We start from the raw sequence: 27,164 nt of genomic DNA on the forward strand, positions 1-27,164 counted from the left end.
CGGAATACAGTGTTTCCTGTACTTTACAGAGGCACTGACACGCTGGTGGCTCTGAGCTCAGTCTGCTGCCCCCAGGGAAGAGTCAGCTCACTGCGGACAGCTGTCCTCCTACCTTGCCTCCCGAGGCTCGCGCTGCGTGGACGGGGGCCACGAGGGCTGGCCCTGACCACCTGAGGTACGTGTCTCGGCATCCTCGATTCTCCCCGTCAGGCACCCTGCTCTCACACTGCCTTCAGAATTCATCTGAAAAACAAAGGCCGCACACCAAGGGCTTGAGGATTGAGAGCCACCCCTCTAAGGGGTGGCTAGATTCTGGAAGGCTCCCGAAGAGAAGGACTCTGGTAAGTCCAAAGGATGGTATTGGAGATGGCGGGATTTTAGCACCTGAGACCCACAGGTATTTTGAGCAGAGGGTTCAATCCCTAACACCCCAAGCACCCCCAGATGCAATCTGCAGCCTGTGCCACCTATGAAGAAAAGTGGCTCTCCAATAACTGCAAAATTCTGTATTTCTTTTGCGACAAATGTACAATTATTCTTTAATGTAAGAAAATAATTTCATTGCTGTTTTGATAAGGCCCAATAATGCTGACACAGACGTTAATATTTAACTTGGTGGGCAGACGAAGAAATAGCAGCATGATTAAATATTAAAGACCATCTGTCTGCCAGGATTTTTGGACCCCAGATCAGAGCAGTTACAGGACCTATCACCAGAAGAGAGAGTTGTGGTCAAGTGAGGGAAAGGGTCAACGGCCAGGCCAGCCAGGGACAAGCCTGCACCAAACACAAGCATTTCCTGTTCAGCACATCATCTGCTGAGTGACACCCCACTGTTCCAGTCCACCTACAGAGAGTTCTCTTCAAGGTGTGGCCAGGAAAGTGACACTCAGTGACAAGCTGTTTTTGACAACTAGAAGGGAGGGGGCGAAGGACTAAGGAAAACCATCTATTTTTTATTGAACACAACGTAAATTGAAATGAGTCAAGAAAATCTGAGTCTTCTTTGGGCCACCATCACAGCCCTTCTCGTCCCAGAGATTCTGTGACGTGGCCTCTTCTTCTTTGAGAGAAAAGTGATAAATTAACTGGCACTCCCATACTGTGGGCCAGGGGGATCGCCTGCTCTGAGATGATGTGAAATGCTTTTCCCCTGAATTGGAACTGTGCTTGGTTAGGCGTCCTTCCTCCGGGTCTTCTGCAACGTAATCGGGATGCATGCGGATCGCCACCGTGTTGCCAGCTTGCATCAGCTGGCCATGGCTTCGGTGTAAGGACGCTCGAATGCAGTGTGCTGGAGGGCAACATGAGTAGCTGCTCAGCCACAGGGGCAGTCCTCTCCCCGAAGAGCGACCTGACCCGGGCCCAGCATCAGGACCACGCCCAGCAAGGCCGCTTTGCTGAAGGGAAGACTCTGGGAAAGGGAGACATCTACACACTTTCCCTTGCTCTAATACAGAAGTCCGTAATCTCTGAAGTCACAACAGGAAGATGTCTTTGCTTTCGGACACACTCCAGTGACTTAATCAGAACTTGCAGGACATTCAGTGGTACTCCATCAGCAACAGACTATGCGTCCGTGAGGAGAGTCCAGTCATCCAGCACTCTTAGTATTTTCCCCATTAACATAATTATTTCCTGTGCAGTGAAAAGGAAGTGGCATTTGAATGTGTCGCAGGCAGAACAAGATGGCCCTGAAATCTTTAAAGGACTATGAAGACAAGGGCCAGCACTTTACTTGCAAATCATCCTGCATGAAATGAATGGCACAAGTTTATCAGAAGACAAAGCATGCATCTCCCCAAGATGGAATCAGCAGATGAACGTGGGCTTTAGTGAGCCCCTTCCCCAGGAAGCCACTCAGCTGGGCCCTGGCCATAAGTCTGTAGGATCTGCCTCACAGGTGATGACAATGACCGCCCCCGGCATGGTGGGCATCAGCAGATGGCGACTCCATGCTTGCCTCTTTCAAGGTGTTTCAAACTGAGATTGAGAGCTCAATTTCCCCAAAGTAAAAAAAAAAAAAAAAGTTTCGGTGATTTCCAAGAGCAAGGAAGCTGCAGTGCTGAATGTGGGAATGCACGGAACAGGCAGTCATCCCCATGCCGAATGTCACTTCCCTGCAACAAAGCACAGCCGTGCTGTTCGGAGGGCAGTGGGCACCCCCACAGTCCACAAGTAAGGAGGTGCAGATCCCAGAAAAGCGGGTCTTCCCCAGAGCTGACTCAGCCCTGGACACAGCCTCAGAAGGCAGTCTGGTTTGACGAAATACAAAATAAAGCTAGCCTGAACCTGGAGACCTGTAAAGGTCTCTCCACGCTGCACACTGAATCCCACAGCTAAGTCCCACATACTTCCTATCTGTCTCCTCCCCAGGCGAGGCTATCAACTCAGACGTGCCCCCGAGCCCCTCTGTTTCTAGTCACTTTGCCTGGCCCGGGGTTAGAAGAGGGAGAGAGGGGGGCTGTCTTCACCTCCGTTCCTTACTAAAACCAGGTGCAAATGCTGGGGGCAGGAAGCAGAGCAGGCTGCACCTCACTTCGAATCCATGACCCCAAGCTGTTTCGACAGCCCAACCCTGGCAGCACCAGCTTCTTCAGGACTTAGACCAATGGCCAGGCAACGTGCTGGGCGATCTTACAGGTACACCCGCTCTAGGCCTCCTGTTGGCCTCCCGAGGCTGTGGGCCCCAGGCTGAGCGGGCTCATTTCCCCCCATCCACACTGTATTCTAAGACTACTGAGGTCATCTGACAGAATCAACACGGAAAGATGGCTTCTTCTAAAATCCAACATGCAATGATTTATTCGGTTCAAGAGAATGGGGGAAGAGAAAAGTTTCCAAGTTTTCTTTTCACCAATTTTATTTATATTTGGTAATTTTCGCTCAGAGAATCTATCAATTCCTTTTTCAGTCTGAGATGTATGTATGGGTGGGATGTATTGTATAATCCCTTAGAAACTTTATTTGGTATAACTTCACATTTTTGGTATATAGAAATAATTTTATTTCGTATTGCAGCACAGTAGACATACAATCAATATTATTTCCTAGAATGTGTAATATATAAATTATTCACATTAAAAAATTAAGAACAGAAAGCCTCATATGCAGGAAATTTTTAAAAATGTGTACCTAATTTTGAATCTGTTTTTGACTATACACTACTAGCTTTATACATCCGAATGAATATGACAAGATGCACATTTGAACAAAGTACACAGATGGGTCCACTCCAGATGCTTAATTCACTATGCAGAGAACTTGCTCTTCACTTTGGTCATTGGGATTCCAGGTGCTGAGGCATATGTGGATCTGAAAGATACTTCCAGAGGTACATTTATTACACTGGCATTTGAAAGATTTCTGTGTCTTCTATTCTCCTTTATAGCGAGGGGACCTTTTCTCTTTAAAAGCAAGAAGACCTTCAAGCCTGTCTTTTGTTGGAATAGTCTAGAGAAACAAAACATTATGTTACCTATACCAAAAAGTAAAAACAACTATAAAAGTTTAACAAGCTTTATGTAAAAAAACAACAAAAAAACTAACTAGAAGGCAATCTAAAATTTTGAAATCTACTCATCATTTGAACAATTCTACTTATGTGACTAAATTTACATTCTAATTCCAAATACACTTCCCCCCATTTCAAATGTACTTTAAAAAACCAACAGATTGTATTTTTTAGACAATTTTAGGTTTACAAAAAATTGAGCAGCAAGTTCAGAGTTCCCACAGATTCCCTCAAGCCCCCAAGGTTCCCCCATTATTAACATCTTGCATCAATGAAGTACATTTGCTACAACTGATGAACCAATATCGATACATTGTTATTAACTAGAGCCTATAGCTCACACAGGGCTCACTATGTTGAGGAACCATGGATTCTGAAAAGGCGTGATGCCATGGATCCAACAGTATCCACAGAATGGCTTCCCTGCCCTAAGCATCCTTTACGTCCCATCTACGCATCCCTGGCCCCTACTGTCTTTTCCAGAATGTCACATAATTGGAATCCTACAGTACATAACCTTTTTAGATGGAAATCCTTCACTTAGTATGCACCTGAGGTTCTTTCATGCCTTTTTGTGGCAGGATGGCTCATTTCCTTTTGTCGCTGAATAATACTCCACTGTACGGATGTGCCTTAGTTTATCCATTCAATCTATACATCTTGGTTGCTTCAAAGTTTGGAAGTTATGAACTAAGCTGCTAAAACACCATGTGCAGACTTTTGTGTAGATATAAGTTTTCAACACACTTGGGTAAACACATAGAGGTACAATTGCTGGATCATGTGCTGAGATTATGCTTAGCTTTGTAGGAAATGGGCAAATTGGTATCTTGTTTGTATTTGCATTTCTTAATGACAGATGATGTGGAGCATCTTTTTCTATGCTTACTTGCCATCTGTGTATCTACTCTGGTGAGGCGTCTGTTCAAATCTTCCACCCACTCTTTAATGGGTTGTTTTCTTATTATTGAGTTTTAAAAGTCCCTTGTCTGTTTTAGATACAAGTCCTTTATCAGTTGTGTACTGCAAAGACCGGTTCCCAGCCTGTGGCTTCTCTTTTCAGCCTCTTCACAATGTCTTTTGCAGAGTAGAAGCTGTTAATTTTAATGAAGTGAAACATCACTTTTTTTCTTTCATAGATTATACTTTTGGTGTTGTATCTTAAAGAAGTCATTGCCAAACCCAAGAACACCTACATTTTCTATGTGATCTTCCAGCTGTTTCAGAGGTTTTCATTTTACATTAGGTCTATGGCCCAGTATGAATTAATTTTTGTGAAGGGTGTAGTGTCAGTGTCTAAGGTCACTTTTTTGTTGCCGAATGCCCAGATGCTTCAGTACTACTTGTTTTGAAAACTATCTTTTCTCCACCAAATTGCCTTTGCTCCTTTGTCAAAGGCCATTTTATTTTCTATGAGTCTACCTATATGACTATTTTATACGAATCTACTTCTGGGCTCCCTATTCTGTTCCACTGATCCAACTGTCTGTTCCTTTGTCAACTCCACACTGTCTTGATTACTGTAGCTTTACAGTAAGTCTTGGAGTTGGGTAGTGTCAGTGCCACAACTTTGTTCTTCTGAGTAACTGGACTGGCTAAGTCTTTGGACTTTCCATATGAACTTCAGAATTGGTTTGTCGACACAGATCAAGTAACATGCTGAGATTTTTACTGGGATTGTACTGACTCTCTTAAGTAAAATTGAGAAGAAGTGACTTCTTAGTAATAGTGAGTCTTACTATCCATGAACATGGTATATCTGTCCATTTACTTAGATCTCGATTTCTTTCAACAGTTTTGTAGTTTCTCTCCAATAAATCTTATACATTTTTTTTTTTAGATTTCTACTTAAGCATTTGTATTTTTTGTACTAATGAAAATCATGTTATGCTTTTAATCTCAAATTCCAATTCTTCATTGCTGCAATACAGGGAAGCAACTGACTTTTGTTTATTAACCTTGTATCATGCAACCTTGCTCTAACTGCTTCTTAGTGTTTTTTTGTTCTTGATTCTTTGAGATTTTCTACATGGACAATTACATCTTCTATGAAGTTTTATTTCTTCCTTCCCAATCTGTATATCTTTCTCTCTTTTTCTTGTCTTATTACGTTAGCTAAGATTTCTAGATGTTGAAAAGGAGTTGTGAGAGAGGATGTCCTTGCCCTGTTCTCGGCCATTAAGTATGATGCTAGCTGTAGGTTCTTTTATAGAAGTTCCTATCGGGTAAGGAATCTCCCATCATAATTTGCTGAGTTTTTCTTATGAATGGGTGTTGGATTTTGTCAAATGCTTTTTTTGGATCTATTGATATGATCTGATTTTCCTGTTTAACCTGTTGGTGTAACGGATTACAGTGCTTTCTGAGTGTCAAACCTGGCTTGCATATCTACAAAAAAATCCATTTGGTTCTTTTTATACATTGTATACATACATTTTATACAAATCAATCTGAAATTGTTTTTAAACATTCTTTTTACACATTGTTGGATTTGACTTGCTAATATTTTGCTGAGAAATTTTACATCTACTAATTTATGACAGATAATGGTCTATGGTTTTCCTTTTTTATAATGTTGGGTTTTGGTATCAGGATACTACCGACCCAGAATGAGTTAGGAAGGGTTCCTTCTGCTTCTATTTTCTGGAAAAGATGACTAAAAATGGATATGATTTCTTCCTTAAATGTTTGGTGGAATTCACCAGAGAAACCATCTGGGCCTGGTGCTTCCTATTTTGGAAGTTTATTAATTATTGATTTAATTTCTTTAACAAACGTAGGGTTATTCAGATTATCTATTTGACCTTGTATGAGTTTTGGTATGTTGTGCCTTCCAAGGAATTGGTCCATTCCACCTAGGTTATCAAATCTGTAGACAGAGTTGTTCACAGTATCCCTTTATCATTCTCTCAATGTCCATGGGATCATTAGGGATGGCCTTTCTTGCATTTCTGATATTGGTGATTTTTATCTTCACTTTTCCATGGTTAGCCTGCCTTGAAGTCTGTCAACTTCATAGATCTTTCCAAAGAGCCATTTTTTTGTTTTGTTGACTTTTTCCTTGTGTTTTTCTATTTCCAATTTCATTGGTTTCTGTCCCAAACCTTATTTTTCCTTTTCTTCTGCTGACTTTGAGTCCTATTTGCTCTCCTTTTTCTACTTTCCTGAAGTGGAAACTTACTACTGATTTCAGATCTTTCTTCTCTCATATATGCATTCAATGCTAAAATGCTGTTCTCTCTAAGCAGCACTTTCAATAAATTCCTACAAATTTTGATAGTTGTATTTTCATTTTTATTTAATTCAAAATATTTGATTCCTATTAAGACTTCTTCTTTGACTCATGTGTTGTTTAAGCTGCATTAAAAAGATTAATCCCACCATTAATAGGTGGGATTTCCCAGCTACCTTTCTGTTGTGATTTCTAGTGTAATTCCATTGTGGTCTGACAAAATGCTTCTTATGATTACTGTTCCTTCACATTTCATAAGATATGATTTATGGCCAAACATACTTTTTAAATTTTTCTTTGGACTCTAAGGCTGTCCATTTTTAAGAAGTGTGTAATTTACTTCATTCATGGCATGGCTCATCAACGACAGGTGGCAATTCATACATACAAACCAGGCACAGAGGAACACTCTAGCTGTCCCTCCTAATGCAGGACACTGCCATGCTTTATGGGAGCTGAAGTAGTTTTCAATTCTCACAAAAGGTAGAACAAAATTCTTTTGCTACACTGGATGCCCTGAACAAAGTTACATCTTTTAGAAAACAAGGAAGGAAAGAAAAAAGGGAGATTTATTCCTCTATACAAAGTCCTACTAATTTGTGTGCAAAAGAGAAAACTACACACTGAATTAGGGAACTTTCAGTGGGCGGGAGGGAAGACTCAGAACCAATGAGTCTCAAATACTGATGCTCCCCAGCAGGCCCACATTCCCCCACCGCCCTCCTCCCCGTCCCTGTCTACACTGGAGTGAGGGTTTAAATCGACACCCATAAATACAACATGAGCCAGAGAGACGGCCACCGCATGAATGGTACTAACTTAACAAAGAGTTTTTTAAATTACGTAGACAAGAGACATTAGTATATGGAACAGAATCAGTAATAGGAGCTGGTAATAGTCAAAGAGCAAAAACAGCTAATTTCAACCCATTTGTATGATTTTAGAAGAGGTATGAGTGTAATCTTGCTCAGAGATATATAATTCATTTGACTTATACAGAAGGTAAACGCAATTTGTAAGAGGTATCCTTGCTGAATTTGTAGTTGCATTACATACCTGAGCATAACAAGCTTCTTCTATGGCTAATCCTGTTACTAAATCAACCTGAGGATAAAAACATAATTAAATTTCAGCAGGAATTACTTTTTAAAATATGGAACACTCAATATAAATTCAAACTAGTAACACTTCTCCAAAAGCACAGAATCCTTTGATGTAATACAGCAAATCGGAAGTATGACCAGCATGAGAAGTCTGGAACCAGGCTGCCTGGGTTCAAATTCTGCCTCTACCACAGGGGAGCTGTGTAAGCTTGGCTAAGTTAGTTATGGTCTCTGTACCTCAGAGAGGCACATCCGAATGAGAGACTAATTGTATTATCTACCAAATGGGGATAATCTAGGTGAAGCCTTTATAAGGCACCTATATATGGCCTGGCATGTACTATGGATCATATAAGGCATTTGCTGTTAGTATTGTTACAATTATGTTAGAGTTTTTAAAAACCATTTAACTACTTTGTAAATTTTTAAAACTGTGTTTGTTGCTAACAAATTCAACCTCTTTTTATTGCTATGAAGCTCATGAAGATATGGTGGCCTCTGAGTCTGCACGGAAGAAGTATCTCTCTTCAAAATTCCCTAATTTAACCAAAACACAACTGGGGTCATGAAAGCCCAGCGTACACAGGCACCTGCATTGCTCCCTTGCCCTGCCTACTTCTCTCCTGGCCTGGGGCTTCCACTCTTTAGAAGACGCCTCCTCAGGGGAACCCCAGGACACCCTGAAGGCTTGCCTTGTTAATATGGGCTCCCTGCACAAAGCACATTGAGCAGTTAAAGGTGGAGAGAGTTTGGCTCGGCTTTGAGCCGGAAGTTCTCCTCAGAACGTTCTTTAATAATGCAAAGCTGGTGTTGAGAATACACAGAATGACCTCTTCTTTTGGTTTTCTATGAACTACTAGCCAATAAATCTATTAGTTGGATGGCAAAAACAGTGAGCATGTCATAAGCTGCAGGACATCATTGAAATTCCTCAGTTCTGTGATTAAGATACTGAATCAACAACAGCCTAAGCAGAATGAAATCAATAATGTAGCTAAAAACAAACAAACAACCCCCAGTAACTTGTGGTAATAGTAGCATTGAAACAGCTGGATTTTAGAACATTAAAAAATAAATTAAATTAAATCCCCACTACCTCCTCCAACAACAAACTCAAATATTAAGGCACTCACCTCCATCCCTTGATTAATTGCTAATTTTGCCACTCTCATTGCAACGGGTCCCTAAAATTCAATTAGAGAAATAGATTTTAATTACTATTTATGCGAATTATGTTGTACAGCTCAGTAAAATTCAGAAATCCCCATTGCTGGAACCATGGCAAAGAAGCAACAAAAGCTATAGGACAGTTAATGGGAAATTTCTTAAGGCCATTGCAAGGTCTACACAGCGCTTGGTACAACTCTACTACACTGGCCATTCTGTGTGCTTGCGGGTCAGCAGGGGCTGTGTGCCCAGGAGATGGTTCACCGTTCTCCAGCACAACCCGCCCGCCCCCCCCGCCCCCCGGAGTGAAGCAGGGAAAAGGAGATGCTGTGCTTGGTGCGATACCACACCCCTGAGCGGCCGGGCAGGAGCCTGGGCTGGCGATGAGGCGACACCGGCTCTGCACCTGTCCTCCGTGGGCTTCCAGAACGAAGAACAGTGAGGATGTGCGGGCAAAGACGTGTCCTCCAGCCAGTGCGCCCACACCACACAAAAGCTTACAGCCAGAGAAGTCCTTTAGGATGTGTGAGGGTCACAGAGGAAAGAACTGGGTGTCCTCTGGGAGGTGAACGTGACTTTTGTTGTCTTTGAAAACCACAATGCTCCAGATAGAATTTAGCTGTTTGATCACATTTGAGATTCCTAAAAACTGTTTATGAGTCATGAGTTAGAATTCAGTGGTATCTTTTCAAGTGTCTTTTGGATTAAAATGCAAAATAGGCTCTAGGACTCCAATAAATGAATGAATAAATGCGGGATGGCATGAAAAATGCCATTTTTCCCATACAGGGGCTTCAATTATCAACTTTAACCCATCTAAATTCTCTTCCTAATTCAAATACTTATTAAAATCTTTTTCAGAGGCCACAGGTTTTCGAGGCTCAGACAAGTATCTTTGTTAGAATTCTTGAAACATGACCTGCAGGTGTGGAGCATATACTAGAACCATGTTTTCAAGATCATCATCTTTTTTGTTTGTTTTTTAAAGAGTGCTCCTCTCAGTGAGAGTCTTCTCTATTCCCCTGTATCCACCAGCTGACCCAGACAAGGTGCCTGTCCAACTTACATGTGCGCACAAATCCCCAGCCCCTTAGGAAAATGTAGCAGGTCTCAGACCTGCTCCTGTGGGATGCCTGGGCTGCACTGGGCAGCAAAGCTTACAAAACTGGTAAAATAGGAAAATGGAAATGCTAGTAGCTGCAATGATTATTTAGCTGGCCTCTTTCAAAATATAAAACAACACCTCTTCTTCTGGACCAACATTTTTTTCTCGAACAAGAAAATGGAAGTAACATCCAATACAGAAATCAGATGGAAATGCTAATTTTATAGAAGCTTTCTAATATCTGGAAGAGTAATCATTCAGTGACAGAAACTAGAAATAAAGACGATCGCCCCTCAAAGTTTGTCCTGAAACTCCGGCATATTGTACAGTCTCACATCTTTTGAACCATTCAGGATCTCCCTTGCCCTGGGGAAAAAGTTTAGGGGTTAATGTTCTCAGAGGCAGGTCCTCCAGACAAAAGGGAAGAGCAGTAGAGACACCCCTGGCTTGTGCTGCGGTGGAGTGCCGCCGGCTGCCAGGCGGCAGGTGGGGAGGCGTGGGCACTGAGGGCCACCGGAGAAAGAGCGACGAGGCACAGATGTGCCAGGGACGCAGCTTGCAGCACAGAGCTGAGCACTCCAGTCCAAAGACCAGGAGAGGCTGTAGTTCTCAGAACTGGAAGGATACCATGACTTTTCCTAAACACACCTCTTACTTCAATGCAGACCTGCACTGGTCTTAGGGTTGTAAGCCAAAGGAAGTCATGAAGTCAATATTTCGTTAAACTGCTGCTTCTCCCGATACCTGTACCTTTAACTTCTCTTTAGACACACATTACTCTAATATTTTGGGGAAATATCAATACCAAAGTTTCAGTGAAAGCCTCTTTGTTTTTCCTAAAACACTAAACATCTTTTCTATTTGCTCTCTCCATCAATTCAGAGCGTAGGCTCTGTGTTACTTACGTGGGGAACAAATTATGTAAGAGCCGTGTCCTAAAAGAGCATAGAGCTAGCTAAGTGGGCAGGACTGAAGTATCAACACCAGGCAGTGTGGTTCCAGGAACTGACTCCATGGTGAGGCCCGCCGGTCAGCAATCGGGGTACAGGTGAGTCCCAACGGACCTGGGCCCTTGTCTGGCCACTGGGAACTCTAACAACACCTTCTGAAACTGGATGCAAAGCTCTGAACAAATGTGGAGAACATGCATTTTTCTACAGAGAAGTTTCATGAGATTCCCAGAAGGATCCGTAGCCCCGAAACAGGTTACGAGTCCTGTTAGCATCAACCAGCGGAGTTCGAGAGGAAGTAACTCTGATTCCAGTACTGTTGAGGGAGTTGTAAAACCTGAAACTGCACTAGGGAGGAAGACAAATCACTAATTACTTGCATAGCAGCAGTCCTCTAATATGTGATTTCAGAAGAAAGGACTATCTGGAAAATACATGGAAAAGAGAGAACCAAGGAACCCCTGGAACAGGCCCCAGGATGCACCATTGCTAACATTACTCATAAGAACTGTCACTTGCGAGTAAATGCAGTGTATTCCAGACTTAGAGTTTCAATGTGGGGAAGAATACTGTGCACAAAGGAGTTAAAACAGTGCCTATATTACCATAAAAACGAACACAAGGAGGGATGCCTGGGTGGCTCCGTTGGTTGAGCATCTGCCTTCGGCTCAGGTCATGATCTCAGGGTCCTGGGATCGAGTCCCGCATCGGGCTCCCTGGGAGCCTGCTTCTCCCTTTCTCTCTCTCTCCCTCCTCCTCTAACGAACACAAGGAGACACATGACTGCTGTGTAGGCAGGTCATCTCACACCCAGCTGGGGCAAGGAGAGCCCATGCTGGTGTAATCGGCTCTGGTCTCCCAGCACGCATGTTTTAGTGGATTTCAGCTTGGGGGTGACTCAGTGTGACAGCGCATCCATGGCTGTTTCTCTCCACGTGCACAGCTCAGGTCAGAAGGGTCGGATGGCTGATGATGTAAGTTCCTAGGAAGCTCTGTCACACGTGCCAATGTGTGCGTCATGTATTATCAAGCCCAGGTACAGTGTGAGCCTCAGATCATCCTCAAATCTTCAATTTTAATTCTGAAGGCCCTTCATGTTAATCTAGTTTATTGTTTCTGGTTTTAGGGCTACCATCTACTTTTCTGCTTGGAAAACAAGACAAGCACATCATAGGCGTGTGAGATGACTGTTTTGTCAATTTGCTATAAAGTTATTTAAACAGGAAAAAAAAAAAGGAAATGTAATTAGCAATACCTGAGGTAAAAACTCTCTTGCTAGGTCCAAGGCCTTGTGGTAGGCAGCATCCCCCTCCTGGTTCTGCTCTAGAACATGGCTGATCAAGCCCACGGCTTTGGCTTCTTGGCCATCAAGCACGCGTGCAGAGAAGATGAGCTCTTTGGCCAGGGACATCCCGATAGCGCGTGGCAGGCGCTGCGTCCCCCCTGCAGAGAGAGAGTGGGGGGGGGAATGCAGGCAATGATTTCATACCTTTCAGTCTTTAACATTTCAACATTTCACTTCTCGGTTTACAAAATAAACCAGGGCCAGAAGTTTATATGTCAGGATTAGTAACTGGAGAACTACTTCAAAGCAGAATCTAATTAGTTTATCAAATTAATACTACCCAAAAAAGAACGTGAGTATCCTTCTGCAACTGTGAAGGGATTCTGGCACTATTTACTCCTTGCAACACAGCTGGTATGTTCCCGAATCGAAACCACAATCATCACCACGTCAGGGGCCATACAACGCACAGTGGTGGTGAAGCAGCAGCGGCCCTTAGTCCATTCACCAGAGGGATGACAGGTGCTTCAGTTCAGATAAAACTTGTCAGAGACTGAGACATTCAACTCACCATGTGCTTTGTAAAGAATCACTGATGGTAAATGAACTGCAGGCTAATTTTAACTTAATAAAAAGGAAACCAGGTAATTACTGGTGAAAACAGGCTCTGTCCTGGTGGTGCTGGTGCTTTCAGCAGGAGCACAGATCACTCCCCCCCATTACGTTCTAGCGACGAGGCCAGGATCTCGTTAAAAAGAAAGCTAGACAAAAGCAGGTAATATTCTTATTTGGAAGCCTCAATTTCTACCAATAAGACTATGGGAGTGACTGCAACGTGAGGATTCATCTAAATCTCACCCTCAGGAAGGCTGCTGGGCTGCCAAGGGCGTTGGTTGCCAGGAGTCAGGGAACAGCGGACTGGTGGGCTGCAGAGAGCTCACCTGAACAAGCTCACTGGGTTCTGTTCCGCCCCACAAAGTCTAGATTTTTTTTTCTCTATATGAGTTACCAACATTTAAAAAGTGGGTAGATGATTTCTGACAAAAACTAATTTCCATCTGGAAGCCCCCTGCAGATGCAAGGGCTCTAGCTGGCTGTGCCCACCCCGCCTCCCGCCACTCCTGCAGGGCTTGAGATGGACAAGCTCTGCTTTCTGTTAAAAACAACTTGAAAAGGAAAGCAAAATCTTTTCTTTTTCACATCTCAATCAAAAGTGGCAAAGTGAAAAATAAAGATCACAAGTTCCAGAAAGCTTATTTCCCTTCAGTAATGAAGTATATTCCTACATTTTTAACACACAAAGCATGCCTGTATTGGAAGAACATGGCTTAAGATGCTATTATTAAGCAACTACATCAAGAACCATGAGCAGTTATTTAGGAAATGTGGGTGGTTTAGAAAAACAAACACATACAAACCTCAATGAATTGGAAAGGACTGCTATTTTCGATAGGGACTGGGTTTGAACATAAATGAGTACTGCTTCTGTAAAATAGAGTTTATTGAGTGTGTACAGTGCCCAAGCAGTGAGAGATGGTGAATTTATAACTTGATATGGCAGAAAATGTGTGTCTGAAAAAAAAAATGAAGCACTGACAAATTTAAATCGAACTATAAACAGTGATGTTGCTCAGTGTAGTAAAGACAGGTCTGAGAACTTATGGGACGAGATGCAAGGAAAAGACGAGTTATTTATGGTGTTCCCATTGCCAGCTGATTAGAACAGAAATATAAATACAACCCAGACAGCTCTACTTCCTCATGGAGCTGATGAGAATTTTCATGAGATGGAAGAAGTTATGGAGATAGTATTCATGATGAGCACAACATTAGGAAATGATTCTCTTTTGTGTTCTGTGAAAAGTCTGACGTAGACTGGTCAAAATTAGCGAATGTGACCCTCAATGATCCTTGTTAATGTCACACTTTTTATTCAACTGAAACCATGGAGCATTGCAAAGGCTGTAAAACTTATGCCCATTCATCTTATCAGTTCATCCACAGTACCATCCTCCAGGAATGAGGATTTTGTAGACATTAAAGAAAGGAACAGCAATGAAACAAAGACCATGAAACACATCCACTCCCTGAACTGAACAGCATATAAGTCAAGCTCTGCTTGGTGAGATGGATGCATACCAGAACAGTCTGCTGGAGGACATGACCTGAGTGAGGGCCGAAAGGCATGCTGCTGAAGAGAGTGTTCTGTTTTTGTTGGAAACAACGCACCAGAGGATCTAGGAAAATCCTCACCTTGGCTCACCAGCTAACACTGAAGACTTGGCCTGTGGGTTGACATCACAAGCCATCCACCTTAGGAACTTCACGTAAGTGGGCCATACAGTACTCGTCCTTTTGTATCTGGCTTATTACATGAAGCATCTCGTCCTCCAGCTTCGTTCTATTGAAGGGCGTCAACATTTCCTTTCTTTGTAAGGCTGAAAAATATTCCACTGCATGAAGACCAAGTTTCGTTTATTCACTGACCCAGGGATGGTCACTTGGGTTGCTTCAACTTTTTGACTACTAGGAATAATGCTGCCATGCATATGTGTGTACACTATCTCTTTGAGACCCTACTTTCTGTTCTTTTGGGTAGATACCTAGAGGCGGAGTTGTTAGGTCATACAGAAAATCTATTATATTTTGAGGAATAGCCATACTTTTTCCTACAAGCTGCACAATTTTACATTCTTATCAACAGGGCACAAGGATTCCAATTTCTCCACATTCTCAAGAACATGCGCTCTTCTCAGGGGTGTTTTATTTTTTGGGGGGAGAAGGTTTGATGGCAACCATCCTAATGGGTGTGAAGCGGTATCTCCCTGTGGTTTTTGATTTCCCTAACAACCAGTCATGCTGAATTCTTTTCATTTGCTTATTGGCCATTTGTGTATCTTCTTCGGAGAAACATCTATTTAAGTCATTTGCCCATTTTTTTAATTGGGCTGCTTTTTGGCATTGAGTTGTAGGGATACTGTATATATTCTAGATAGTAATCACTTATCAGATATATGACTTGCAAATATTTCCTCCCATTCTGTGGATTGCCTTTTCACTCTGTTGACTGTCCTTTAAAGCATGGAAGTTTTTCATTTTGATGAAATCCATTTTTTTTCTTATGTTGCCTGTGTTTTTGGTGTCATATCCAAGAAATCATTGCCAAACCCAATGTCATAAAGTTTTTCCACTGTTTTCTTCTAAGTTTTTGTAGTTTCAACTCTTACATTAAGGTCTTTGATCCATTTCGAGCTAATTTTTATATATGGTGTAAGGTAGGGTCCAACTTCATTCTTCTGCATGTGGAAATCAGTTTTCCCAACACCACTGATTGAAAGGGGCACTCTTAAACAGTCACACAAATATATTATTTAACTCACTCATTCCTACTGAAATCTTATCTTTACAAAACCTGTTTGGTGAGAAATTATCTGGCCCATTTTCCCCTGCTACAATCAGTTTGCAGAAATCAAAGACTGATGGTAGAACTAGAGGTAACTGCCTCCCTACTCCCCCAGCACCTAAACTTGGTCATTTCCAACTTTATGAAAAGGATGTGCCCTGTTCGGTTTGCCTTGCTCAGTTAACATTGACAGAAAGTACAAATGGAAGTTACTAAACCACGGGGCATTATGATACAAAAACTACACATGATCGATGAGCAATCTCAGATTTCCACCAGTATCTCACAGTCACCCTGGATAGAAAATATTTTTATGTCAACATTCTATTCCAGTTTGGAAGTGCTTCTGTTTGTGAACAGCTATTTTCTATTATAAAATTAAACAAAACACGAGTGCCCGTTAGGAGAATCAAGGCTCAGCACAGTAGCACACCCCACAACCAGAGAGAGAAGATGCGCAGTGGAGACCTGCCATGAGGGAAAAAACATCCAATTTTCAGTTCCAAATGCAAAGAGAAGTACTCGAGAAAATTTATTTCAATTCACCTTTCATTAATTGCTGAATACTAAATTCCAATACCAGTTTAGCGTTAGGTCAAAACAAAGATGCCCTTGGGGTGCCTGGGTGGCTCAGTTGGTTAAGCGACTGCCTTCGGCTCAGGTCATGATCCTGGAGTTCCAGGATCAAGTCCCGCATCGGGCTCCCTGCTCAGCAGGGAGTCGGCTTCTCCCTCTGACCCTCCCTCCTCTCATGTGCTCTCTCTCTCTCTCTCTCTCATTCTCTCTCTCAAATAAATAAATAAAATCTTAAAAAAAAAAAAAAACAAAGACGGCCTGTCGCATCTGTCAGCTGCTTTTCCTACACCAGGCTCATCTACTAGATCACACAACCGGCTTACTTTCCATAGGATTTGAGTTTAGGATCATAAAATGCCACCTCTAGATAGTCTCGGGGACTGACAAAATGAAACATGGGACTAAACATGAGGTTGTCCCCAGTGGAACTAGAACTGTTCCACCCTGGCGGCAGCCCTGATGCATTCAAGACCACGGCGCTCTACCAGACTACTCAGAACTTCCAGTACTGTCAGCCCCACCACGGAGCCCTGACTCCTGGTCACACCCGACTCTGAGGCTCAGAGAACTTTAATCATTGAAAGTTAGGTTGCAGAAATAGGATTCAAACTTACTTCTGCCTGATTCTTATCTACTATGTGGTAAGAAAGTACAAAGAGCAACTTATGAAATGAACTAATGGCTTATTTTAGAAAATAAAAGGTGTGTGTGTCTGCTATGTATCATTATGTAATAATGTACATAGGCGTATACAACGTATCAAACGTGTCCAGAAAGTTGTCTCTGTGAGTCAGACAATAGCTCTTTTTTTTTTTTCATTTTTTCATTCATACAGCCTTGCTGTATTTCCCAAATGTTCTGCAACATATAGGTAACAGGACTCCGTAATAGTGTAATTTCCAAGATGACAACACATTTGTTCAACTCATTCAATGAATACTTACTGCAGCTTCCTGCCCTAGGCACATAGATACAGTTGTGAAATAAACAGCCCCTGCCTCCTGGATCTTACACTCTCACTGGGAAGCCCACAACGAGCAAACAAACCCATCCGGTCAGACAGTACAACGGTAGAGTGTCCAGGTGTGGAGTACACGCAGCTTAGGATGGCCAGGGAGGGGCCCTCAGGAGGTGACACTGGAGCCAAGACCAGGAGAAAGTGGGGAGTGCACCAGCACCACAGGTCTTGTGGAGACCATGTCTGATTCACAGAGGAGTGCAGGGAGACCAGAGGGGCTACAGCACAGAGTAGGGACATGCCAAGTGGCAGCAAATACAGCCCAAGAGGAGCGGGACCAGATCTGGTGGGCCCACCTGAAGGGCCCCAGGGTTTACTCTGAGGGTGACAGGTAGTCACTGAGCATCTGAGAGCAGCCTCTGAAAAGAGGGGTGAGATCATCCTTCTACAGTGAAGATCTGGGTTTGAGGACGAGCTATGGTCATGACGAGCCAAGATGAAGAAGGTAGGTATGTTCATACTGTTTGTAGTAGGGTTCCAACAGCTTTGGAAAGAAATTTCAAAACGCTTTCAATATCTGTCATGTTTTGGCTGCCCCTGTTCAAATCCTGATCTTGCTTCTGGAGATAATGGAATGTAGCCTGGGGCAGTAGAAAATCCCTCCAATGGAGGCCCAGGGGCCCAGATCCTACTTCTCTCTGCTCTGGCACAGCTGGGCAGGCATCCAAGTGAGGTCAGGTCCACAGGGTGTGATTTCTCAGCACCGGGCATCCTGAATGGGTGGCCTTGGGGCATGAAGACTTCGAGGGCTTGCAGGCAATGCAGAGGTAGTGATGTGCGGACCTGATGATCCCTGTGCTTATACCGTGATCCCCATCACAGGGCCACGCTCTGCCCATCAGTGTGGGCTATCTGATTCCAGGGCTCTTACATTCCGGCTTGTGTTCTAAGCCTTGCTCTCTAGCCATCTACTGATTCTGGGAACCTTACAATAAATGTCCTTTCCTTTTAGGATAGCCAGAGTCAACTTCTATTGTATGTTTCCCAAGTCATGAAGGACACAATAACATAACTAGTAGTTTTGTTTTCCTCTTTCTCAAAAACAGATGAAGCCAAATGGGAGTTTATCTGTTGTTATTTTTTTGCAAGTAAGATCCATTTGTTCAATCTCAAATGTATTGGTTTAGTGGCCTACTATGTGCCAGATGCTGTCCCAGGTGCTGAACAAACAGTGGTGCACCAGACAGATTGCCGATCTTAAAAAAGCTTACATCTTGGAGGCAGAGAGGGAAGGAAAGGGGCAATAAACAAGCACACGGACAAGACAGAACACGTGTCATGGAGAGAATTTAATAAAGGCAGGGGAATAGCTTGTGAGATAACCACAAGATGTCTACTTTAGATTGAGTGGCTGGGGAGGGCCTGTTGGATAAAAGTGAGGCCCATGTCTGAATGCTAACAAGGCAGCCCCACGAAGATCAGGGAGAACACCCAGTGAGTGAGACACCAGCCATGTGAAGGCCCTACGGTGAAGCCAGGCTCAGCACGTTCGAGGAAGAGGTAGGAGGCCACTATAGGAACACAAGGGGAGGGAGGTGAGGGGAGTGGAAGGGGGTTGGACAGGCAGATCACACAGACGCAGTACAGGTTTACATCTTACTCTGTAGATGATGCAAAGACGCTGGAGGGTTCTGAGCAGAAGGTGACGTAATTCAATTTGCATTTTAAGAGATGCTTTTTAAGCTTGGCAGAGAACAGATTACAGGGGCATGACCAAAGCAGGGTGCCCAGCAGGAGGCTACTGGTGTCCTCCAAGTGCCATATGATGGCGGCTCGGACGGAACAAGGGCAGCGTAGGGGGTGGGGGAGGGGAATTTGGTGTAAGCATCCAAAACGAGTGAAAAAGATATGGGGAGAAAGGGAAATCAATCTTTCTGGTTTTCTGACTGGAGTGCAGGAGAAGGTGGCGCTGGGAAGACAAGAGGCTGTGGGGTGTGCTCAGGCTGTGTTAAGTGTGAGTCTTTTACATACAGAAGTGAAGCAGTCAAGAATGTGCCTGGATATGCTGTCCAATGCTTCTTAATGATCACTATCACACAGATGGCATTCAGAGCCAGGGCCTGCGTGAGATCACCTTGGGAGACCAGTTAGAATAGAAAGGAGCAGGGAGTGTCTGCAAGACCCTGGGTGGGGTCCAGCAGAGTGCGTGAGGTAGCAGAAATGCAGGAGGAAGGTGGTGCTCAGCTGCAGCCAACCACTTTTGGACGTCTACCCACCACGGCTCATCCCAGCCTTCTTCCACTGAAGTCTGAAGGGGTCTTCTGGGCAAGCCTGTCCTCACAGGAATCAAGGCATCCAGGAACAATCAGGTGTCCTCCCAGGATGTGGTCATGTCCACGTGGGACACCCGGAGCAAGGCCAGCCACTCCTCATGACCACGACGGAAGCCTGCAAGGGCAGAGTCTCCCAACTAGAGATGGCACAGCACAAAGACATCATTCGGCTGCTGAACTTAGCAATCCCCACACTGCCTTACTTTGCCACTTCCTATGATTATTACTTGGCACTTTCTTAGTGCTTCAGCTCCCTGAAATAGGGTTTCCTATTATTAGTACCAAGAATGTCTGTGACTGTAGACAGACAAAGGAAAGTGATCTGAACACACCTTCCGGGGAGTGGGAAACAAACATTTGAGGGAAGCATGGTGGGGCTGCTAGGCAAAGCATGTCACGCATCCAAGACGTGTGCTCACGAGACCAGGTAGCATCGCCATCTGCTCCTTCCTGGCAAGTGGTGGCTGTCTGGGTGCAGGCTCGGAGAAGGCAGATAAGCTGGGTGAGTAGGCAAAGAGAGACGCAGATAAGGAACAGCAAGAGGTGATAGCGACTGAGCAACACTGTGTAATGATATCACACTGAGTGGATCTGAGCACTTCCTGTCTGAGAACTAACTCATGGCAGCCTACTGACCCCCCTGGGAGGTAAGGTTCCTTGTAAGGAAGTCATTGTGACAAAGGACCATGAGACTGAAGCTGGGTGACAGAGCAGAGATGTATTGAGCTGGAGAGTGTCCACGGACTTGATGATTCAGTGAGGTCCAAGAAGGATGGACAGACTGAAATGCAGGAAATCTCAATTTGGAATGCAGCGGGTGGTGATGGCGTGCAAATCACAGGCACAACCCTGGTGGTGCGGGATGGGAAGGAGGGCAAGTCGCACGTGGGTGCAATCACAGACTCAGAACTCACACGTGTGCTGGGGACGGAAGGGGATAATGTACCAAGACGCTGATTATCACAGCTCCTGGAACAGGCTGTGTGTTTTAAAACCTGTGCAATACCTAACATTGGGATATTGGAAATCTACCATTCTAAATGGGAAAAATAGTAATACTTTCTTGGTCCATCCAAAAGCTCCAACTAATGTCCCCAAATACCAATAAAATAGCTGGGAAAAAACCTCTTTAAAACTGCCAGGAAACAGTTCACCATGATTTCTGCATAATATTTAGCATTTCTAAATACCAATTACCTAATTATTTAACACATAAGGAATTCACTGGGGGAGTATGTTTGGTTGCAGAAAACAGATCTATCAGGTATGAATTATATTTCCTCCTTCATGACATTAAACATATAGGGAAAATAAACAAAGAATTTTAAAACTGTTAGTAAAGAGTCAATGAAAAGTCCGGTGGTGAGCGGAGGGAGAGCAGTGAGCCACTGCCACCACCCAATGAAGGGTGGAGGTCAGCGACCGAGCGCTGGTAAAGGAGTGGGAACCGCAAGCACCCAGGGCTCATGCACATCCAAATCTAGTGTGCTCTCAGCACTCAGATTCTGGAAGCAGGTAGCTATGAACCACTGTCAGATGCCACAGACAAAAGTAACAGGATGCAAACGCTCACAATGGATATCTGTCTTATTGCTTTTGCTTGTGATCTACCAGTAACATAAAAATGAGTTTGTAACTGCAGTTTTTACATGGTTGATTCTTTTCCTTTATTTACTAATTTTCAAAATAACAAGGTGGTTCCCTAACATCCTCCAAAGGTGACAAGTAAGTTTCTAGTCTCTGAGAACCATCATGAAATTACAGATTTTAACGTATCTGATGCATTAGAAACCACTGCAGGTTTCATCTATAATGATGGTCGAATTAGCCCATCCTTGGCCAGTGAGAACGAACTTAGATTGGCTCTAGAGTCCTGATATGACCTCAATACTCTTCGATAACTTCTTGCGGCCTAGGGTCACAACATCTTCCAAGCTCATCTTGTACATCTCCTCACCAGACCCTCAATCAGCCACAACCAGAGTCCTGGTTCCTTTCCGTGGGGCTGCATTTAAAAATCTGACACTTCTGGGCGCCTGGGTGGCTCAGTCGTTAAGCGTCTGCCTTCAGCTCAGGTCATGATCCCCGCGTCCTGGGATCGAGTCCCACATCGGGCTCCCTGCTCAGCGGGAGGCCTGCTTCTCCCTCTCCCACTCCCCCTGCTTGTGTTCCCTCTCTCGCTGTCTGTCAGATAAATAAAATCTTTAAAAAATAAAAAAATAAATAAATATCTGACACTTCTGCTCGTATTGTGATCCAGCATGCCTACAGCAGCCATGATTTTGAATGCATATTCTGTATCTTCTCTCCGTGATTTTGTGCTGAGTTTCAGGCTCCTCTCTCCCAACAGATGATGATGAGCATGGAGGATGAGTGCCAACAAGTGCGCGTGGGGAGCAAGTCCTTTGGGCAGTCAGGACTTCGCTATGTGATGCTACCATGTCTTCAACCTTTCCACTGTCCACTCCAGTAAATCCAGCCTCTTTCTTTTGCAGGACCTACAATTTTATTACTCTGGTTTAACCACTTCCTTGAAACCTTAGAAGTCAACCACAAAACCTGGGCCAGTTTTCTCAAGGCTGCATAAAGATCGTAAGGGGCCGCCCTAAAAAGTCAGAGTCCAAGTTTCTGGTGTTTCTCCTTTGCTGTTCTCGACCTGCACACTCTGTCCTCCAGGTTATCTCCTGGTCCAAAAAGGCTGCTGAAGCCTTGTCATCATGTTTGCAAACCAGGCGGAAGGAAGGGCAAGAGAGCACTGTATTTGCAGAGGCGCTGGTTAAGCCCTTGCCGACAACTCACTGGCAGGAACCGGGTCTCGAGCAGTGGCGGGGGATGGGAAAGGTCACCTTCTTGCTCAAATGTTTTGCCACCAGAATAGGGAATAAAATTGGGGCTCTTATTACTAAGGGAAAATGAAAACAGGTAAGCAATTAGCAGTTGCTACCCCAAGTGGCAAAACTGTATTAATCATGTAACAAAATGTTTTCATTTTGTTACCTATTACTTGGATAGAATGAAATATATTTGAAATATTATATTCCTGTTCAAAATTTTCTCCCATTTAACACCTATTATTTTAAGAAGGCATCATTTCCTTCTTAGGAAAAGAACTGTTTTCCCCCCTATATAATCTCTCCTGGGATTAAACCACTTGAATTTACTTTAAAGTAGCAACCGCTAGCAAAGTGATGGCTTAAACACAGCAAGTTTGATTTTTGCCAGCAAAGGCAAGAGGTGAACATTTTCATACAATCTAATAAACCCCCCCCGCGCCGTGTATTCCCTGTGGCCTCGTGGGCTTGCTGGTGTCCAGTGCCATGGGGAGATCTGCCCCAGCCTGGACTGCTGCCCTTGTCCTCCCAAACCAAAGTCCTAAACTGAAAGTCTAAAATACACCAAACACAGATGCTACCTTCCTTTTGTTATATCTACATTATTTAAACAGTTTAAAGCAAGCTTTATTTGACATTTCACAATCAATTATAATGTAATATGTAAATAAATATCTCCCGTAGTTTATGGATTACAAATTATGTTTTAGTAATATTTACAAGATAGAAAGTGCCAAATTTTCTGTTTTTGTTTTTTAAGTGTCTTTTTTAGCCTTTATCTTTTCTCTGCTCTTACAACTTCATGAAAAAAGAAGCCACAGTAATACCGGGGAAGACAGTTCTAACAAATACACCAAGTTGAAAGTTATGTAGCTACCACATTAAGGGTATTTGTTGCTATAATGAGAAACAATCTCTGACTTCTAAAGTATCACTTTTGAATTATGTCTAAGTACCCTCTCATAAATAGAAAGCCAATTAAGGATACTTTTTCCTTGAATTGTGTTAGAAATATTGCAGGAAAATGTTATTTTGGGATTATAATGCCTATTGCAACTGATCACTATGAAACTCTGTCAGAGGGCTTTAGGCAAGAGCTTTCTTGATAGATCTGGCCCAGATGTTTACAAAACTGACTTCCTCTTGCTTTTATAATGAAACATCAAGGTCAAAGAGGAATGCGCTACGTGAACAAACATGGCATGTTTACTGGTCTCATGATAGATCATGTCACAATCATACAAAAACCATAAAAATATTTATCCTTCAATTTTGTGACCAATGTTTGAAGTCTTGTGATACTCTCTGTTCCCTGAGGATTTTTAGCATGTTGTAAAGTAGTGAGAGAAAACACACACACACACACTGAAAGAAATAACATAAGGGTAAGTGGGAAGAAAAACCTAACTAGCTAAACCCCAGCAAAACCTAACAGGAATACATCAGTTCGAGGTCTATGTGTTTTATTCTTAAGGAGCATTGCTAGCAAAAGCTAAAAACTTTCCAGAATTGGGGCAGAGGAAAACAGGCTGGATATCAAAAATACTTTTCCAGAGCAAATTAAGCTGACTGGCAACAAATCAAAACCTTTGTGATATAGTTTTCATCAATATGCATTCTAGAAAGCTTTCTTGACTATTGTCCCATTCGCTGTTATAGAAACAGACATGCAAAGGTTTTATTCATTAAGAAAAAAGATGTATTTCCTTTAAAGGTTAAGTGCAATTTTTACAACAAATATTTGAAGCACTGTTCTATTTATTTTAACTTTTGAAAAAGATACTGTTATATACCAGATGACAGATGAAATCTAACTTTTTAAAACCATTTTGAAGACTGCCATGGTGGACGTCCACCCATTTCAGACCGCCCTGTGCCCACGCATTACCATTCTGCACTGCACCATGCTCTGTTACTCTCTGCAGCTGCAGGGGTCTGAACCCACGTGCTTGCCCGGAGGCAAGGGGCAGCTCTGGGCGGCATCCACCGGAGCCCTCTCCCACCGGAGCAGGGACAAGCAGCAGGCGAATGATCTCTCACAGCTGGAATCGTGCATGGAGCAAAGGGAGAATGAAGGAAGTAGGTGGGTTCACCAACTGAGTGTTGGGTTTCAGGCAAGCCCGGATACTGCCGTGCTGCCAGACAGAACTTTCCATGATGGTGGCAACAGTGTGTGTCTGGGCCATCCAACACGGCAGTCACTGGCCACACTACACTCCTCTGCACCTGAAACGTGATGAATGCGGCTGAAGTTTGAACTTTAGTGCATCTTAATCAATCTAAATAGACATGTGGTCTGCAGCCCAGCGCTGGACCGTGCAGGTCAGAGTCTCCTGTCCGTTCAGCCTCCCGTGAGCTCCTTTCTGGTTGCAATGTTTGTTTCTGTTGCAAAACCAAAGAAACTCTGATAAGATCTACAGTTCATCTGAACGTGCAGAGCACCTTAGTCAGTAGTGCTGCGGAGGTGCAAGGTCTGCAGGACCTCCCCACAGCTTGCCCAACTGGCAGGAGGACAGGCCTTCACACAGAGGGAGAGAGGAGGCAGCACATGTCTGGCGATGGACGTGTGTCCTCCAGGCTCGCTAACCTCTGGCATGCCAACACGAGAAGGGGGACAGCCAGAAGGTACATGATTCACCTGCTCTTATACCAGAGCTGAGCCATATGCAGGAAAAGTGGGTGTCAGCAAACTGGATGGCAACAAAGATCTAACAGCCTACAACATAAACCTATCCCAGGTCTGCTTGGAGTTAAACACAGTAATTGCTCAGAGAAAATGAAGCCTGTGGAAAGAAGTGATCCAATGGGCTCCTACGTATCCTGATGTCCATCTAGTGGTACACATTTATCAAACAAATTACTATTGTTGCAGTAGCAGAAATTTCCTACCTACAGTAAAAATTCTGTGCCGTAACACTACACCTGCCGTATATGTGTTACGTCTTTTCCATTTTGACCCCTAGTTAATTATACAGATAATATACTTTATACATTACATATGGTAAATATAACTGGTTTAAAGTCATATTAGTATCTATAAGTACATCACAAGGATTATGACTAGGCTGCATTTCCCTTCCTTTTTGACATGACTTCCATGTATACAATTATGGTGTCAAATGACTATCAATACATGTACGTATATACATGACAGCCTTAAAGAAAATTCTTGATTTTCTTTAATGTTGATATTTACTAAAATTGTTTCATGTTTACCCCCCACTAAGTCATATAATTCCTGAAATAAGATACCAAATTTAATAGCTTGATACCTATAGATATCACTAAATTCCACCTCTTCCACCATTTTATACTTAAAAAAAATCTCATAAAAAAATCTCATAAACATTGGAAACAAACAATTATGCAATAAGAGCCCCTAAGCCAAATGAATGGTGAACATGGCAAAGCATAAAGCACACAGTCTGTGCTTTAGGAAGAAACGATTTCATCAGCTTCAAAGATTTCAGTAAGTACCACAGTAGTAATTTAGTGTGTGTTGCAAGTTACCTCAAAACTCAGTGGCTTAAAACAACAGTTATTCTTTCACAGTTTCTGTGGGTCAGGAATCCAGGCATCACGTGGAGGCCATGGCCTTGTGCGTCTAGGCTGCCTCTCGACGGCTCCTCTTCTGCATCCCCCACCCCACCAGCCACTCCACAGGGCTGCACCTTGATGTGGTAAGTGGCCCCCAGGGTGAGCAAACCAAGAGAGCAGATGCACAAGATGGACCTGGGAGGTGATTTCCCATGTCTTCTGCCACGATCTTTTGGCTATCTATATACACCCAAGCCTCACGAGGGAAGCAGCCCCACGTGGTGTGGACATTTAGAGGCTGCCAAGCACAAGGATGAGGTCTGAGTGGACAGCCCATGCTGTAAAAGCCATCTCTTCTTCTGCTCATCTGTCCTTTACCGAAAGCATTTTTTCCAGGCCACACTCACACAGTATTTTCCAAAACTTCAAAATCATCCTCCAATCTTGCAAAATCATGAAGGAAGAGATGGACAGAACACGTTAACCATTATCTTTAAAAAGTAACAGAGGGGGGAAGGTGGGGAGAGTATAATACGGAAGATGTTCGTCCTGCAAAGCTCATCCCGTAACAAACACAGTCTTTGTCAGCTCTGATAATCAGAAGTAGAGTAAGTGACACCGCACATCAGTGGTGCTTCTAGCCTTTCTAAAATGTATTAATTTATCTGTATCAACAAAGAGTGAACCCTCTGACTGGTGCTTCATAAAAACTGGACCTGACCCCTTCATTAAATGAGGGGCCTAAGAGAGGGCTGAAGACATAGGTGGAAAATCCTCCGTGTGCACGTTTTCTCTCTGGATATCACAAAACATCTGGGTAAGCACGGGCACTGTAGGATATTACTAATAAATGAAACAATATACACAAATATTTGACAAAATGACTAAATAATGGAGTGGACGTGAAGATCTGAATACTTTGTTTTTCCTTATCAAAAGCAGGTCACATGATAAAAATTTGAAGATTTTGGCACAGTGGAACCATTATTAATAGATAAATAACAAATCGGAGGATCGCAGGCTCGGAGAGGTCCCCCGGGCCCACCAGGTCAACCAGTGGGTGAATGAGGGGAGTCTGATTCTGCAGCCCACCTCCTTCTCCTACCGGCAAGCCAGCTCCCTCTACAAGACAGAAGAGGCATGGCTCCCCCAACAGTTACCCTTTGATAG

At 43.4% G+C, this 27,164-nt stretch overlaps 1 protein-coding gene across 8 annotated transcripts in view; it reads right to left on the reverse strand.

Moving 5' to 3' along the window:
• AUH (AU RNA binding methylglutaconyl-CoA hydratase) overlaps nt 1-27,164 on the reverse strand; it is a 269,714-nt gene that overhangs the window by 103,091 nt on the left and 139,459 nt on the right. For 6 of the 8 annotated variants that reach the window (XM_088019055.1, XM_088019054.1, XM_088019053.1 and 3 more), the window contains 4 exons: nt 12,327-12,514; nt 8,983-9,033; nt 7,803-7,850; nt 113-243 (listed from right to left, as the gene is read on the reverse strand). In XM_088019055.1, coding sequence (XP_087875181.1) covers nt 113-243; nt 7,803-7,850; nt 8,983-9,033; nt 12,327-12,514 — 418 coding nt within the window. Of the gene's footprint in view, nt 1-112; nt 244-2,845; nt 3,454-7,802; nt 7,851-8,982; nt 9,034-12,326; nt 12,515-27,164 lie in introns of those variants that run through there. The other 2 variants (XM_088019059.1, XM_088019058.1) reach the window with 1 other exon arrangement.

This window comes from Eumetopias jubatus, unplaced genomic scaffold (assembly GCF_037043125.1).
Source record: "Eumetopias jubatus isolate StellerSeaLion01/CBP00866 unplaced genomic scaffold, mEumJub1_p1.0 scaffold_15, whole genome shotgun sequence".
Lineage (NCBI taxonomy): Eukaryota > Metazoa > Chordata > Mammalia > Carnivora > Otariidae > Eumetopias > Eumetopias jubatus.